The sequence below is a fragment of the Ammodytes marinus genome (assembly GCF_949987685.1).
Source record: "Ammodytes marinus genome assembly, chromosome: 11".
Lineage (NCBI taxonomy): Eukaryota > Metazoa > Chordata > Actinopteri > Uranoscopiformes > Ammodytidae > Ammodytes > Ammodytes marinus.
In genome coordinates this window covers 17533574-17549386 of record NC_137215.1, presented here as the reverse complement: position 1 = coordinate 17549386, position 15813 = coordinate 17533574, and the positions used below count along the sequence as shown (strand labels likewise).

General features: G+C 40.2%; 1 protein-coding gene across 1 annotated transcript in view; it reads left to right on the top strand.

Moving 5' to 3' along the window:
* The window catches only part of eys (eyes shut homolog), a gene marked incomplete at its 5' end in the record, with an annotated part of 143662 nt that overhangs the window by 82922 nt on the left and 44927 nt on the right, over positions 1 to 15813 (top strand). The window contains 6 exons of the mRNA XM_080036510.1: positions 1175 to 1365; positions 1549 to 1640; positions 4281 to 4431; positions 4545 to 4657; positions 5031 to 5284; positions 12287 to 12463. Coding sequence (XP_079892636.1) covers positions 1175 to 1365; positions 1549 to 1640; positions 4281 to 4431; positions 4545 to 4657; positions 5031 to 5284; positions 12287 to 12463 — 978 coding nt within the window. The remainder of the gene's footprint in view (positions 1 to 1174; positions 1366 to 1548; positions 1641 to 4280; positions 4432 to 4544; positions 4658 to 5030; positions 5285 to 12286; positions 12464 to 15813) is intronic.

Below are 15813 nucleotides of genomic sequence, written 5' to 3'. Positions count from 1 at the left end.
TGTCTGAGGAATTTTCCTCCGGGTATTGGTCGTATTGCTCTCCAGAGAAAATAGGGCTATTTAGCTTAGCTTGTTAGCCGGATGCCCTGAGGGACCCACTGTCAGATCAAAGAGGGCCCGGCTGGTTAGGACTTGACGCGTAACAAATATTGATAAAAGGTCTCCCTCGCATCTGCCCGATTAATCATGGCAACAACTTTAAGAGAGCTTTGCTGATTTCTCTAGTGTAATGATTTCTCAGATAAGAACAGGCAGAGCATGAGACAGGTGCATCCAGGAATGGTTTTCATTTTAACAGACTCCCCCTCTTTGACTTTTTATGCTACAAATTGCACTAGCTTCCTCAAATGTGAAATATATTGAGCATGAGCACCCCTAATGTTCGCTTCCAATTCATGTCTGAGTCAGTCTTTTAAGTTTGTCTGCGTCACTAACCCCAATAAGCTTCCGGCCAGTGGAACTTTTACTGAAAGATCCTATAATTGCCCCATTCTCATGGATGATATAAGCCAAGTCATTCCACTATAAAATGAGGCATGTAATAAACTTGTGTGAATACTCTCATTTTCAGCCTAGACTCCTCCCTGGCCTATTATAATGTCATTTGCATGCAAATACGGCTACTTACAATATGCCAGTAGACTGAGAAAAAACTGGGACGCAACCAAGCCCTTAAAGCCTGCTTTCAATCTATTAACCATCTACTTTTTGCCTCTACCTTCACACTAAATAGCCAGCACTGTATGCTGCATTCTATCCATGCTGCCAAGGGTTATTGGGTAGATACGGGCCCATATTTACATTTTATGCAGCAGTATCCAGTAGTGTGTGTGTGTATGCCGCTGGAGAGTAGCAAACCTAGAAAAGTCCATGTTCAAGCCTGAGCAGCAACATGAAATGTGCTCTGCCTAGGTGTACTTCGCCTATACTCTGAATCTTAAATAATTCTGAGGTTGCTGTTCTCAACCCCGGCTCACTGAACTCCCTGTGGAGGAAGCGAAGTGAAAAGCTGAACTCCCTCCTTTCCAGAGAATCCATAGAAAATATCTCAGCAGAGTTTTTACAGTTTAGATGCATTAACGGCAGTCTCTCTTGATATTGTTTACCCACCCCGGTTTTTAAAGCTTTATAGGCCTATATATATATTTATTTTTTATTTATTTTTGTTTCCTAGATTCAAGCTACGTTCAGTACTCTGGGAATTCATACCTGGAGTTTGAGGGGATTGACCTGAGCGCACTCAATAACATTACTGTGAGGTTTCAAACTGCAGCGGCCCACGGTACTTTGCTTTATGTGGACCAAGGATCTGCTAACGCTGATTTCTTCTTCATGAAACTCTTCATCCTGGATGGAATCTTGCAGGTAAAAGAAAAAACTGAAAAGATAAATCGTAATTTTGTCTTGTTATTTGCTAGCCTTGTTGTCACTACGTAAGGGTTGCCCATGTATTTCAGCTGTTGCACTGTCAATTTATACAGCTTGTGAAGTTGTGACAGAAAACAAGAAACATGACACACGTCTTTCAAAAACCCTCATGTGTTTCAGTATGCCTTCTGCTGTCACGAAGAGGAAGAAGTTGCACGGATCAATACATCAGTTCATGTGGATGATGGCAAGGTTCACATTGTTAACATCAGGTATGTTCTCTTTTTTAATATTCAATTATTCTTATGAGTCAGGGTGTGAATATCCAGGTCTTCGGCTAGGCCTACATATAAAGAAACACTACTACAATGCGCAAGAAAAAAAACTTGTGATAAAATGTTCAAATGGAATTTGACTGTTTTTCATCTAGACATTAACCCTAGATGCAACATGCTACATATCTTCTTCAGGCAAGAATGTATTTAATATTGAGGGAAAAAGAGGGACATTGACGATAAGCTACTTAGTGATATACAAATGCTGTTCAAATAGTGTAAGCACCTCAGGTGGTATTAACTTGATCCTCGCTTATCCACTCATTTCAAGTGTGGCATGGAATTTATATTTTAGAGAAGGGCTGTCACTAATGCCATGGGAAAAAAATGTATAATTGGCATGGCTCATCAGACCAGAGAATTTAAATTTTTATTACGAATGGAGAAATGGGCTTACATTTAAACGGAATCAAACAAACGTCAGAATGTGCCTATTAAAATGCATTAGTGATCACTGGCCATGTTTTATTGGCTGTTCTGAAGTCTTCATTTGCAGTTTTTCATTACGAAAAGATTAACAAGCAAGAGCCGAGCACAAAATCAATGTTTAAATGATTTAAAGTGAGGCTGTGGCCCCTTTAGTTATATTGTTCCTAAGCCCATGTGCAATCTCGCTGCCAGCCCGCTCCATTATACTCTGACATGAGAAAGGTTGCGGTTGAGTTTGGAGACACAAAGTTTATTATGTATGAGCTGGAAGCTGAGACAAAGTGGCTCATGTTCAGCTCGTATCAAATCAGTTTACTTTGCATTTCAGTAGCTCGAGTATAGCGACTTTATTTAACAGTGCAAAGAGGCACTTTCAGCATGTTATTAGCAGAAGATCTTTTTGGTGAAGATGATCGTCTGTAAAACCCTGCTCTATTTTCTGTAAACTGATCTAAAAGATTGGGATTGAGAGACAGAGAATGAGATGAATTGGGGTGTTCTGAAGACTAGATTTGAAAAGAGAGGAACATGGATAAAAAAGTAAGGTACCCAAGGTGATTATGAACGAACTGTGCCAGAAGGGAGCAAATGATTTCCTGTCAAAAAAACAAAGCGTAGTGGGAAGGTTGCCTCGTGTTTCTTGGCAGAAAGCTGCACTGCCCTAAATATGCAAGTGCATCCAGAAAGCCCTATGAGATTTTAAAAGGGCTTACAAGGCTCCACCCATGTTTTCTCTCTCTCTTTTTTTTTGCAAGAAAAATACAACAAGCACAATGAAATCAATCATAATGTTCTGTACCACGCCCTCGGAGACATTCCTAGAAAGAGAGCTGTCATAACTAGAGGGGCCGACGAGTGTGGAAAAATGGTTCCCGGTGTCACAAAGCAAATTCTTGGTAATTGTCTGGTGGCCGAGCCCGTCCATCTTTGTCTGATTTGACCCAGAGCTACATCACCATGGCCATCCTCAACGTCACTGCCTAACTCATTATAGACTTTTAATATATCTTCCCCACCCTTCAAAGACGCTTTTCAATATGTTAAATAGAAGAACCCGGTGGGGCCGACTTCTCAAGGACAGTGAGCCCGGTGCCCTCTGGCTGCGGGCCAGGGCCGCTCTGGCAGACTGCTTCTAAATTAACCGCTTCTCCACGCCGCGGCTCCGGAGGAAGGACTTATGCGGCTAGGAGTTAGCGCCCTGAGTGTTTTAGCCTGGCATATGCAACAGCCTGCAAAGCACAGGCTTAACAAATCAGACTAGATTGCTTTGTGGCCCTTCCTAACTTCCACTCGGGGACCAAGGGGGCCTATCGGGGGAGACACACTGGAAGGGGAAGGCAGTGCATCTGTGGCCTGAGTACCCTCAAGCTGCACGCGGTTAGTCCAGAATCTGTACTTAGGTAATTATCTGCTGTCCCCTGTTGTTTCAAAGTGGCAAAATTGTTTTTAGAAATCTATGATTGGCTGTGGGGGTAAGGTCCAAAATAGTTGTGTGAAGACGTAGAAAGATGTATGAAAAAAAAACGGTTTCAGTTCAGCAGCGGCACCGCAGAAGAAAAAGGATTGTGATTAATGAATGTATCAACAGAGTAAACAAAACAATTACGCGCATTTGTCACGGTTTTATAAATTGCGGCATTCACCAGTATTTCACTCTACTGCCAGGACGACCATTTACATAACAAGTTAAGTCAAGTAGATTTAATTATGTAGCCGAAAAATCACAAAAACAATTTGCCTCAGAGGGCTTAAAAAAAGAGGAAAAAACACCACACACATTGTTTTGCCCTGTTTCTGTTGTAGTTTGAGAATGCTACTTTCCAGATAATTTTATAAACACCTTGTACCTTGCATGAGATTCTTTTCTCTTTTTTTTCTAATTTGTTGTGTGTTCGTGTCCGTGAGCGTGTGTGTGCGTGCGTGTGTGCGTGTGTGTGTGCGTGCGTGTGCGTGTGTGTGTGTGTGTGTGTGTGTGTGTGTGTGTGTGTGTGTGTGTGTGTGTGTGTGTGTGTGTGTGTGTGTGTGTGTGTGTGTGTGTGTGTGTGTGTGTGTGTGTGTGTGTGTGTGTGTGTGTGTGTGTGTGTGTGATGAAACAGCTAGCGATTCCCTGCTTGCTGTAGGTTTGACAAAACATATCCTTTTGTATAGACAACATCTGGTCCCTTGTGAAGCAGAGCTGACTCTCTCTGGTCATAAGAAAATCAAAAGCACCGCAAGTAATTACTGGCTGGAACACATGATACAAAGAACAAACCACGTCTACACTGGGGGTCTGCCACCACATTATCTTCCTAATACGGTAAGACTTACAAGAAGCTACCTCTGGAAATAATAAGGTTGTGAAGGGCATACATCTTTGAACATTACATGAATAGTACAGAAAAAATAAAAAGTTGTTTTTTTCCCCCTTAGAGAGCGAAACCTTTCCACAACTACACTGGCTGCATTGAAATAATCCAAATAAATACACTGAGGAGCTATTACACATCTGATGCTCTCGCTGGCAGCAACACAGACCGATGCAGGTAAAGTCTATTGATCCAGATAAAATCCTTTGGCTTGATCCCTTCTGCAGTTTTAATTACCTGGATTAAGATAGATTGCAAAACATGGTTTTTAAGTTCCTCCCGCAAGAAAAATCACTTTAGCACACGTGTGTCTGTTAGTTTTAGAGTTCTGTTATTTAGTGTAAAACAAGTGCCAGTAGTCACATTTAGTTTTATTGTAAACAGTGGGGAATAACATTTGAGTTTGCTTGTCTTTACTTGGTATATGACTGCAAATGATATTTCCCTCTCATTTATAGATACAATGTGTTGCTCAAAAAACCTAAAAATATGAATGTTAAATTAGATTTTTGCCTACTTAAACCACTTAAACTTTTGTCCCATCTTACAGGTATACTTTGGATGCAACAGAAGCCTCCACAACAGCTTCCCTGAGTTTGACAGCTCAATCGACCTCCTCTGACACAGTGAGAACAACAACAATGGCAGCTCCCACTCAAACGCCTAAACCTCCGCTGCACCAACCTCCAGTTTGCCGTGACGGTCTTTGCCTCAACGGCGGAACATGTCATCAGCCGCAGCCTGCTGGAGCTCTGCCTTCATGTCACTGCCCGCTTCATTTTACCGGAACTTTCTGTGACAAAGGTAGGTGTGGAAATGTTCCAGCTGAAAGTGTTTCCCAGTATTTTTAAACGTGATTTGTAAAACACACACGCGCATGCAGTAAAAAGCTTAAAAAGGTACTGTACTGTGACCTCCACTGTGGTATCATCGAGAGCCAGCCAACAAATTATGTTGCTTAATATATGCTGAGCCTCTTTGGCTAATAGGTTTCACTATGAGGGCTTCAATAGGATTTTTGAGTGATGTGAATTATTCAGGATATGATTAATGAAATGAGAGCTCCATATAAGCAGCTTGAACCATGGCCGTGTGTCCATGTTCACCTCCAGCACTCATTGGGAAGGAGAATATGACCTTGTGCCACTTGCTTAACATTCAGCTTTTTTAAAAAGCTCTCAACCCTGTTCACCAAAAAAAAATATTGATGTTGCGCCAAACTCTCCGACACTGGTATAAGGCGAGACACTGCAGGTGAATAAGAGAAAATTACTATGTACAGGTCTTGAAAATTGATAAATGTTCTTCTTAAAAACATGCTGAAAATCAGACTATTTAGAACATATGAAAAACTCCTTCTGTTATAACTTTAAGAATATAGAATGATTATGGAAAGGTTAGTTGATGTAAGTACTTAAGAAGCTGCGACGTTTGGCTCAGAGAATTGAAAAATACTTACGTTGAGAAAATGGCTGTTAAAGATGATGGTTGTATAGGAGAAATAAACAGATGCAGACAGACAAGGTTTAGTCAAATAAACACTTAAATAAACATTTTGGACCTATAATTTATAGTAGTAGGAAAGAAGATATGTTATGAAGCAAAATAGAAATCAACAATTGACCAGGACACAGCCAAACTAGACACACATACCAAGGGGTTCATCCTTTAGCCTGGGATGTGGCCACTGACGTCCCCTCCTCCTACCCTCTCTGGCCGTGCATGATGTGCTGTTACAGTGTAGCCAACGACATCCTGTATTTGTAGTTGCCGTTGTTGTAGTTCCCTGCCATTGACAACACCAACAGCAGCAGTGGACTTGTCAATGAATTGCGTGTGTGCTTGATAAGGCCAGCCAAGTTGCTCTAAAGTGAAAGGTACTTCAGATGTTGTCTAATGATAGCCTTTTGAACTCACCTGCACAAGCTACTGTATCTGATTAATCTACCTGGAGTTTTCTAGCTCATTACCAATGCTCATTTGCAAACCTTATAAATAACACACCCTCTGCAAACACATCCAGCACCAGTCATGGGTTTTTGGTAAATATAAGCTACTGAATGAAATATGTGCTGTATATTTCTTGAGCCCTGGGGGATTCTTAGTCATATTACAAAGAGTTTCAATAATGAAAACTGAATTGAGTCTGACCTTCACAACCCCTGTGCATGATTTACCCTTATAGCCTGGTTTCGTACAGGATACATGGAGATCTGTCAGAAGGCCGCTTAGAGCTAATGTTTACAGTCATTAATGTGGCCTGGGCATCTGACACCCTTATTTGACACGTGTTCAACAAATGCTCATTTACAGGTGTTTAAGTAATCCACTGAAATGTTATTCGTCTCTCCAGGCACTGTAACACAACTGATGCTATTTTTAAAACTTCACTCTCATTTGTTTTCTCCCTTGGGAGCCAGCTACGTTCAGTAAACACGGTGCCCCCCCTCCCAACCCCTTCCCAAACACACACACACACCTTACATGACAGGGATGCTACTTTGCCGAGCCAATTGTATAAAAGTTGCTTGGGCCAACTACTGAGCAGCAGAATGAAAAGCAAGACTTGTTCATTGATTAATTCACTCATTTATTCATTCATTTATTGTTCACTGTTGTAGCTTTCAGGTTCAGAAAAGGGCAATTACTGCTGTGCCACAAAATATCATCACATTCATATGCAGCACATTAGGAATTGCATTGACATGTTACCTGCACGACAATGTGCAAACTTAAAACTACCCTTACTAATTGGAAATTAACCCTTTTAACCCACAATGCATTATTACAGCTGCGTATTGATGGCACCAGGGAAATAAAAAATCATTCACATTTTAACGTGATAAGTTCTCATCTGGTTATAATGTGATTGATTGCTTTCACATTATAACGTGACATGTGTCATGCTACATATCACGTTATACAATACACATGCATTTTTTTTTCTCGCGGCATTAAAGCGCTGCCTGCCGTACATTATGACCTGATTCAATTATGAATATTAACTAAAAAATATACAGTAAAATCCCACCACTATTTCTGTAAAAGTTACAGATGCCAATACATTATCACATTCTCACAATGTATTTATTTTTTCCAAACAATCATTAATAATTGGATGTTCCCTCAGCCTTTCCTCTCTGTGATCATTAAGTGAGTTCCTTCTTTTCTCTCAAGTTTGCACACATAAATTATTTTTTTTTTTTAAATATCACAGCGGCCTCTAAGAGTCATTTTTGCTTAATTTCAAGGAGCTGCTCTTCTTTGAAAAGAGTTCAGACTTCCAGGTGTCACAGGGTGCACTCTCTTATTAACACTCATCTAGCTCTGTGCTTTGCAATGCTATAGTTGCTGTACAGCCCACAGACATAGTCAGGAGGTTGTTTACATGCTGACAATGTCTGTGAATGTGCATCGCTATGGAAAGTTTTCCTTTGTGACAGCCGTGCCGTCGCATCTTGTTGAATTAACAGTAGGCACAGGAGAGGAATAAAGCAAGTCACCCCTACTCACAGTTAATTATAGATATGTCATCCTGCCCACAGACTAACGATGTGGACTTGTTTGTGTCCTAGATGAAATGCTGACATGTCATACAGTACAAGAGAAATATCAGGATGCACATGCTGCCTTTCATATTGTTGTTCAAGAAGGTCAGATATGTTACTGAGGTAATTGATGTTAGTTATGCATGTTTTAAAATGTAACTTAACAGCTGGCCATTTGATTTGATATATTTAATGAGGAAACATATAGACTTAGATATAATAATCACCCAGCCATAAAAAAATTGTCAGAATTGGAGACATGGTCAATTATTTTCTTTTTTTAAATGTACTATACAGATAAACAGAATTGTGAATGACAAGAAACTTTAACAGATTTGGTGTGTAAAGGGCATATAACTGAAACTAATTTTAAGATCACACCCCTGGTCTACTGTTCATGCAATATAAGTAATTTTATGCAAAAACTGTACAATTGTCAAAGTACCATTTCCATAATATTTTACTCCACTTTATACAAATATTGCATCTTTTACCCCACTATTACCCACATAACATGACAGCTACAGTTACACTTTACAGATGGTTTTTTCATACAAACCATACAATGATTGTTTTGAGATATAATCGCATGATAGTGATACTGCTTAATGGATCAGAAATAATAATCTTGAAATATAATATAAAAATGGTTGCGGAAATTAGCTTTTTTCTTAAGCTTGCTATAACTTTTGTTTGCCAGTGGCAACAAGTGTGTCATATATACATGTCTGTCAATCCTATACATTCTCTTTTAGCTCGATATTATACTTATAAAGTCAATATCTGGCTCACAGGGTGCTAAATGCTCCACTTTGTTCACCAGTTTGTGTCTAACTGTGTCTGTATGTTTTTTTTATATGCTGGGCAAGTACTTTGCAGCGAGTTTTAAGAGTATTTTCACAGAACACAGCTACCTGCTGTGGCCAAAAATGAAGCTATATGAGATGGTGAGAGTGAACCAAAACAACACTGTTGTGGGGCAGAAAGCTAAAACAATGAACCGATACACACTGGGGAGCTGAAGATTCAGCTGATAGTTCTCTTTTGCTTCATCGCCACGAGCAACCCCTTTCACATTGTTTTCACATTGTCATTTATAAAATATTGTTTACTGTAATTTCTCTAAGTTGAATGTGTACTGCAGACAGTACTACTTTTAACAGAAATATTTTTACATAGGGATATACTGTGACTTCTACCTGGTAAAATATAGAAAAAGGTCGAACTACTTCTTTCACCATTTTGTACATACAGTATATGTGACAGGTGGATCCTATATTCACTAGCCGGTGCAGGATTCTTTTGCATGCTCAGTGAAGCTTCCCTTAGTTGCTATAATGTCAGGTGTCATATTGTCCAATGTATGCCTGTCCACACAATGCATCACCATACATTTGAAATCCCCACAACGATATAGTTATTTTTTATTCTTAGCACACAAGTACTGTCAACCCAAGGCAGCTTTCTCTCTTAATTGTCAGTCAGATTGAGTAGGTAGGTGATGTCTTATGTGCGGCGTGGACATAAGAAGCTTGACACGTGTGAGCTGTGAGTCATGCTCTCTTATGTATGGACCTCAGGGCTCTGTAACAGTAATCCAGGTCAGAGTCCGGTGGTTGAGTGCGTATTTGATATCAAGTAGCCCCCATCCATAAGACAGCTTTTTGTCAAGATAAAGCCAGTTCATCTGGGCATGTCAAAGGCTTAAGCTATGATGAATTGTCTTCTTCAAAGAGGACACAGTGGGTCATAGACCTTGCCGAAGACAGAGACTGTAAAGTATGTAAGCATTCAATTGAAAGCTAAGTGATCACAAAAATTAGTTCTGGAGTACAGGGCTTTGAAGGTAAGGAGGTGGGAAAAAGAAAAAAATGAAAGCAGTGAAGCAGGTAATTATTCAGTCTTGGTCTGTATTGATCATGACCTCCTTATACGGCTCATTACCTCGTGTCCTTACTTTTCCCATATGTGAAGCTGTAATGTAGGATGATGCTCAGAGGGGAATAATGGAAGAAAAGTTTGAGAGCTCAGTTTTGTCCCATTTCTGTCTATTCAACAACCTTTATCAAAGACGGGACATCGATCCACATAAGATTGTGTTTTCTCATTTAAAGTTCCGATTAGTTTTGGTCTTGACTATATTGCAAAACCAGTGTATTCTCAAATGAGTTGCCTTCAAATTCTTTGCCTTGACCTTTGCCTTGACTCGACTATCGGATCTGCAAAAAAACACATCTTAAAATGCATATTCTTTTCAAACACATTGCTACAATTTTGTGTGAATTTATTCAACAGCAAAATGGCGGGAACTTTATAACCTGTGATTCAGTTTGATGTGTATAATCTTATAAATTATGAAAGATAAAGTTTCCCTCTGTAATATTGTCACAGATCAGGAAGAGAAATAATATTTACTGTTAATTTAATAATGAGAAATAGCTTCTTCTTCTTTTTTTTTAATTGAAAAAGTTAACAAAAATTACCTTTCTGTTTTTGAGTCTGACATTAATGGGACCTGATGAGGGGTTGTCAGCATTCTGCTTTGCCAACACACTGGCGAGGTGCTGCCAGCTCTTTTTTTTTGTGGGCATCTAGTGTGGGCTTGCTGTAATTGCTGGTGCCTTTTAAAAATGAGCCAGCTCAATCTGCCTTACTCAGCAATTGCCAACAAACATTACAGGATTGATTCATCATTGTCAGCCCAAGGAACCTCACTTTGCACAACAAAAGAGACCACTTTTTATTTATCTCTTTGTAATTCCAAGTATTGGCTTTCATGTCGGCTCCCACATAATTCGCTCGCCCAGTCTGTTTAGTCAGGAAAAGAGCAAAAGGTCAGAAAGTGTGAGAGCACGCAGGAGGGTAACAAAGGATTGTGACTGGATGAATGGTCCAAGCAGAAACTCTTCTCAGGAGTTGGTCTGGTAACTGATCATTAGACTGGACCAAGTTTACCACTTTTACTGGGCCCCGGGGCCACTGAGCAGTCCTAATTGTCAAACAGTGCAATTCACCTTGCTGATATGTTCCCTCACAGCTCGGCTGCGTTCCGTAGTCTCGTTAAGGGCCATTTTCAGGTATAGGCTGTTGTTGACATGAATGACTGATTCCCAGGAGTTCTCCCTCTGCTGCAATGAAGAAACCCATTGCATCAATGTCCAGCAATAATGTCTGACTGGCGGTTAAAGCAATCCACTAGTCATTTCCCAAAACGTGAAGCAGCCACCTACTCCTCTCTTCTTCAATGGCAATCCAATAGTTGGTTACAGTACAAGGGATGAAAAAATATCACAAAAGTGGGCTTTCACTTCCTTCTCAAAGAAATCCAGTATGGTATGAGTAAATGAGAGTTTGCAAAGAAATGGTTTAAACACTGATAATTGTTCAAATGTTTAAGTCTCAGTAGCCATTTTTTTATTAACATAATAATCAGATTATATGAACCTGAACACCACTCCTAAATCCTCTTATTCGAGTGAACCTTGTGCACTGATTGAACCTCACTTCATCTCTAACCTTGCTGCTGTTGAGCTTAATCGTGGAAACTACTTATTTTATGTTCCATCTTTATCAATTTCTCAGTATTCTTCATATTGCTTTTCCTGTTACCCGTTATTCACAGGTCTGCTTTTCATCCAACATTAAAGGAGCGCCAGGGTCAATGACAGGATATTCACATGTCTCTTTCAAAGGAAAAACTAGTAAAGTAACCCTACGCCGTGTATTATGAGTTTCACAGCTGAGAATAAAGTGCAGGTTTTCCATGAGAGCTGGGCTCTGAAGGTGCAATCCTTAGGACGGGGTGGCCTGTTTTAAATCGGCTGTCATGCACCTGAACAGCAGCAAGCTGTCCACCAGGTGTACTGTGTTTCCCCTTGTGTAAAATGCCAACAGATCATCGCTGGCTTGTGCAGTTGATGACCTGCAGTGGTACCTCCTTAAAGTCGTAGCCCTTTCTCATCCGCTGGGAAATAACACAGTGGCACATAGCCCTGACAAGGCCCTGCTGACTCTGCTCAAATGCGAGCTATCTGTGCTGCAAAGGCACACACCACCAGCCAATTCTTGCTGTTCTGTTGACTAGAAAAAGCACGTACATTGATTTTCACTTGATAGGCCATTCTTTATGCAGAAGTAAGTGTAATTGGGTTATATTTTCAAGTGCAAATGTGTAAAAAAATGTTTGTTGTTTTTTAGGGGGGATTCCACTCAATGTAAGTGCATTTTCTCAGTTTGTTTTTATTTGTTTGTTTTTTAGATACCACAGTATATATCCCCTCATTTGATGGCACATCTTATTTGGAGCTGCAGCCCCTGGAGTCCCTTCTTCAGCCCTCTGGTGCCAGTGATAATCTAACTGCTACTGTCAAGGACACCACCGTTGCTCTCTATTTGACAGTGAAAACAAGATCCACACAGGGCACCATCCTCTACAGTGAGTACACTCTCTTTCTTCTCTCGTAAGCCTTTAGAAGCAATGCAACATTGTGAAAGCAAGCACAGATGAAGGTTGGACATGTACAAAGATACTTCTGACAGTTTCAGGATGCATCACATTTCCTTGGCCCAAATTACATTTATCTAAAGGAATAGTTCAACATTTTGCGAAATACACTTTGATGTTTCACATATGCAGTCTGCACAAGTGAGAAGGTAAAATATTTTGGTTTTATGGGGGTTCTGTGCTGGAGTTTATTTTTTGCCGATGTGCGGTGACAACAACGGTGATAAAAACACTCCACAAAGTCCCTATCTGGCCAAGGATTAGTTCAGCACAAATAAAACACAACTTTTACTACTCTAACCGGCTGCTGGCCATAGTATTGTGTAGTATTTAGTGTTCTACCTCTTAACTCTTGGTGAGAGAAAATAAAAAACGCCTATTTTCCAAAATATCAAACTATTTAAATTTTATTAGACGTGCAAATTTGACTTGCAGGAAACAAATATGTGCCTGAAAGCATCTTTTCTGTTGTGATGTAAGCCCCTCAAACATGAAGGGTACTCTAAAATGCATAATGCTGTCTAGACATCATATGAATAAGGGACATCTTGACTGGAAAACATTTTTCTTGTTTCTATTGTCATGCTTGTAATCACTATTGGTATTCCTCTCATTCTCTTCTGTTTGGATGGTGAATGATGCAGAATGTCTGTACTGTGCCGTGTTAATCAGCCTTTAATTATATTGAGACGTTGAAAATAGGATGTGAGTGCCAGCCAACAGCATGCTTGGCAACAGCTGTGGTGCCAAAAAAAGCAAGACAACAAAAAAAGAAAGCGCTGAGTGACATCCCATTTGATCCCAGTTCAATGACACATTCTCAGGGTAGAGGACAATTACACTGAAGATGAGTAAAAGTGGATAAGAGCAACTGCCTGTGGTGTTTTGATCCTGTTCTGCAACACATGGACTTTCGAGTGCAAAGTATTACCATTACAAATCAAGAGAAAAAATCACTTTGGGACTCCAGCACCATGAGTCATATGTTGTTGTTGAAGGGAATTGTGGGACTCCAGAAGGTAAGGCAAAGAAGCACTGAGACTCGATTTGTTTAGGTCTCTAAAGGCATTTTGACCAGCTTTTCTCACAGCTGCCTTTTAAGACACAAGGCCATATCCGTTTATGTAGTGAAGGGCATTGATAACATGCTTTTTTTGTTTGCAAAAAAATGCTTTCAACCACGACCAAAACCAAGACGTCTAAAGAATGAGGTCATGTGATGCATGATTAGGAAAGAGTTGGATAGAAAGGAAAGTGCCACTATTGTCAAGGAGTACAGATAGCCTTGCCTTTTGTGGACAGCTGTTTTGTTGTTTCACTCCTTGATGAGCTGAGCAGTAAACCTAAAAGGGAACAAAGGAATCCTCGAAAGAAGGAGAGAGCCGGTCGGTCACGCGGGAAGCGAGGATCGAGCTGACACTTCAGGTCTGCAGTGACTGAGCTTCACATTGTGCATCCACCTCCTGCCAGGTCTTTTGTTCCCTACACACACACACACACACACACACACACACACACATGCACATTCACACGCACACATACACACATACACACACACACACACACACACACACATACACATTCACATGCACACTGTACACTCACACACACACACACACACACACACACATACACACACACACACACACACACACACACACACACACACACACACACTCTTTGTTACAGAATGATATGTGGAGAGGTAGGTCTGACAACCACTGAGTATAGCCTCATAACAATAGAGTATTGTTTTTGGTGGAAAGAGAAGTGAGTAGATTTGTCGCATTCATTTTTTAGGCCTGAGAAAGCTGAGCCACAATAACTGTGTTCCATTCATCCAACTGTGTGCATTCTATGTCTGTTTAAAGTAGCCATATTATTAATTGCCATCTAGTTTAGGGGTTGAAGCTTGAATGCCACAGGTCCTCTAATGACTCCAAAAAGTATCCAACCGTTTGCTGTCTTGGTGGACTGCAATTGAAGCTCCCCGCTCTAAAGACCAAAACTGCAGCCAGCCACCTTGATCTTTTGAGGCTAGCTTTGTCCCAAGAAAATCCGGTCAAGTCCTACCACATGTGTGGTGATGAACTACTTATCTGTTGATCAAGTTGTCTGTCACCTGAACTGACAATTTGGTTTCTACAAGGTCAGTGCACTTGAAAGGTCAACCAGCTAAGCCTTAAATACACGAAGACCATGTTAGCATTTTTAGAAACATATTTAAGGCTGCATTCACTATTGTGTGTGTGTGTGTGTGTGTGTCAATGACTTGTCGTTGAATTCAGTGGTTGGAGTTTTAGAAACTTTTGCCCACATTGCTCAGGAAATACATCAAACTGACAAATGATAGGTTAGAGAACACAGCAGTACAGTAATTGCAAAGCAAAGCTTCCTGCTTCCATTATGCAAGCATACAAGCCCTATGCTTGTTTCTAGATGAAATCACTGAGATTACATGAGCAAAAATAATCTAGCAGTAGGGAACTGAGGTGTATATTTTGTCATGCTTTTTTTACCTCCAAGGGGAGAGGATTGAGGACACCTTTACAATTGCCAAAACCATGGTCTTTACACGAAAGGCTTTGCATTTATAAACTTAGAATTACACAAAGGCACGGAGCTCAAGGAATGCAGGTTGTTTCCTTAGTGTTCTGATTTTCATATCCCTTTGCGTGTGGTGAATGTGTATGGCAACAACAGAGAAATGGGTTTACATCTCAGATCTGCAATGATAAAAAAAACATCAGACATTATACGTATATAATTTTGTCGTGTTTTCTATAATCATTGGGACTTTTTTTTTCTCCCAAGTTGAGTTTTTAATTTGGTGCTTGAAATGGGAAGATGTTTTGTTGTCTAGGGACAGAGGAAGTACATGTCAGTGGAGCAGCAAGGGGAAGATCACACTGGAAGAAATGTATAAGGTTATTTATCAGATGCCTTGTGCGTCGAGTGATTTACATTGTGCCCGATGTCAAAGCTAGCAAAATTGCATCAGTCTTCACCCTTTTCATATTAGTCACCTTGTAAATCCACTGCCATCCAGTTATCTGGCCATGTTGATCCTAAGTCACTGCTTGTCTAAATCTTCGCTGATTTACTCTGCAGAGATTAGCTTGAAAAATAGTGACTGGTCTGACAACACGATGCCAATCTCCTCTTCTAAATCAATCATACAATGTAAACACCACAGTTACCATAAATAACATTAGTCATTATTTTAAGTTAGTTAGTTCAATTAAATCACTACCTACTCTATCCATTACTCCCACTCACAA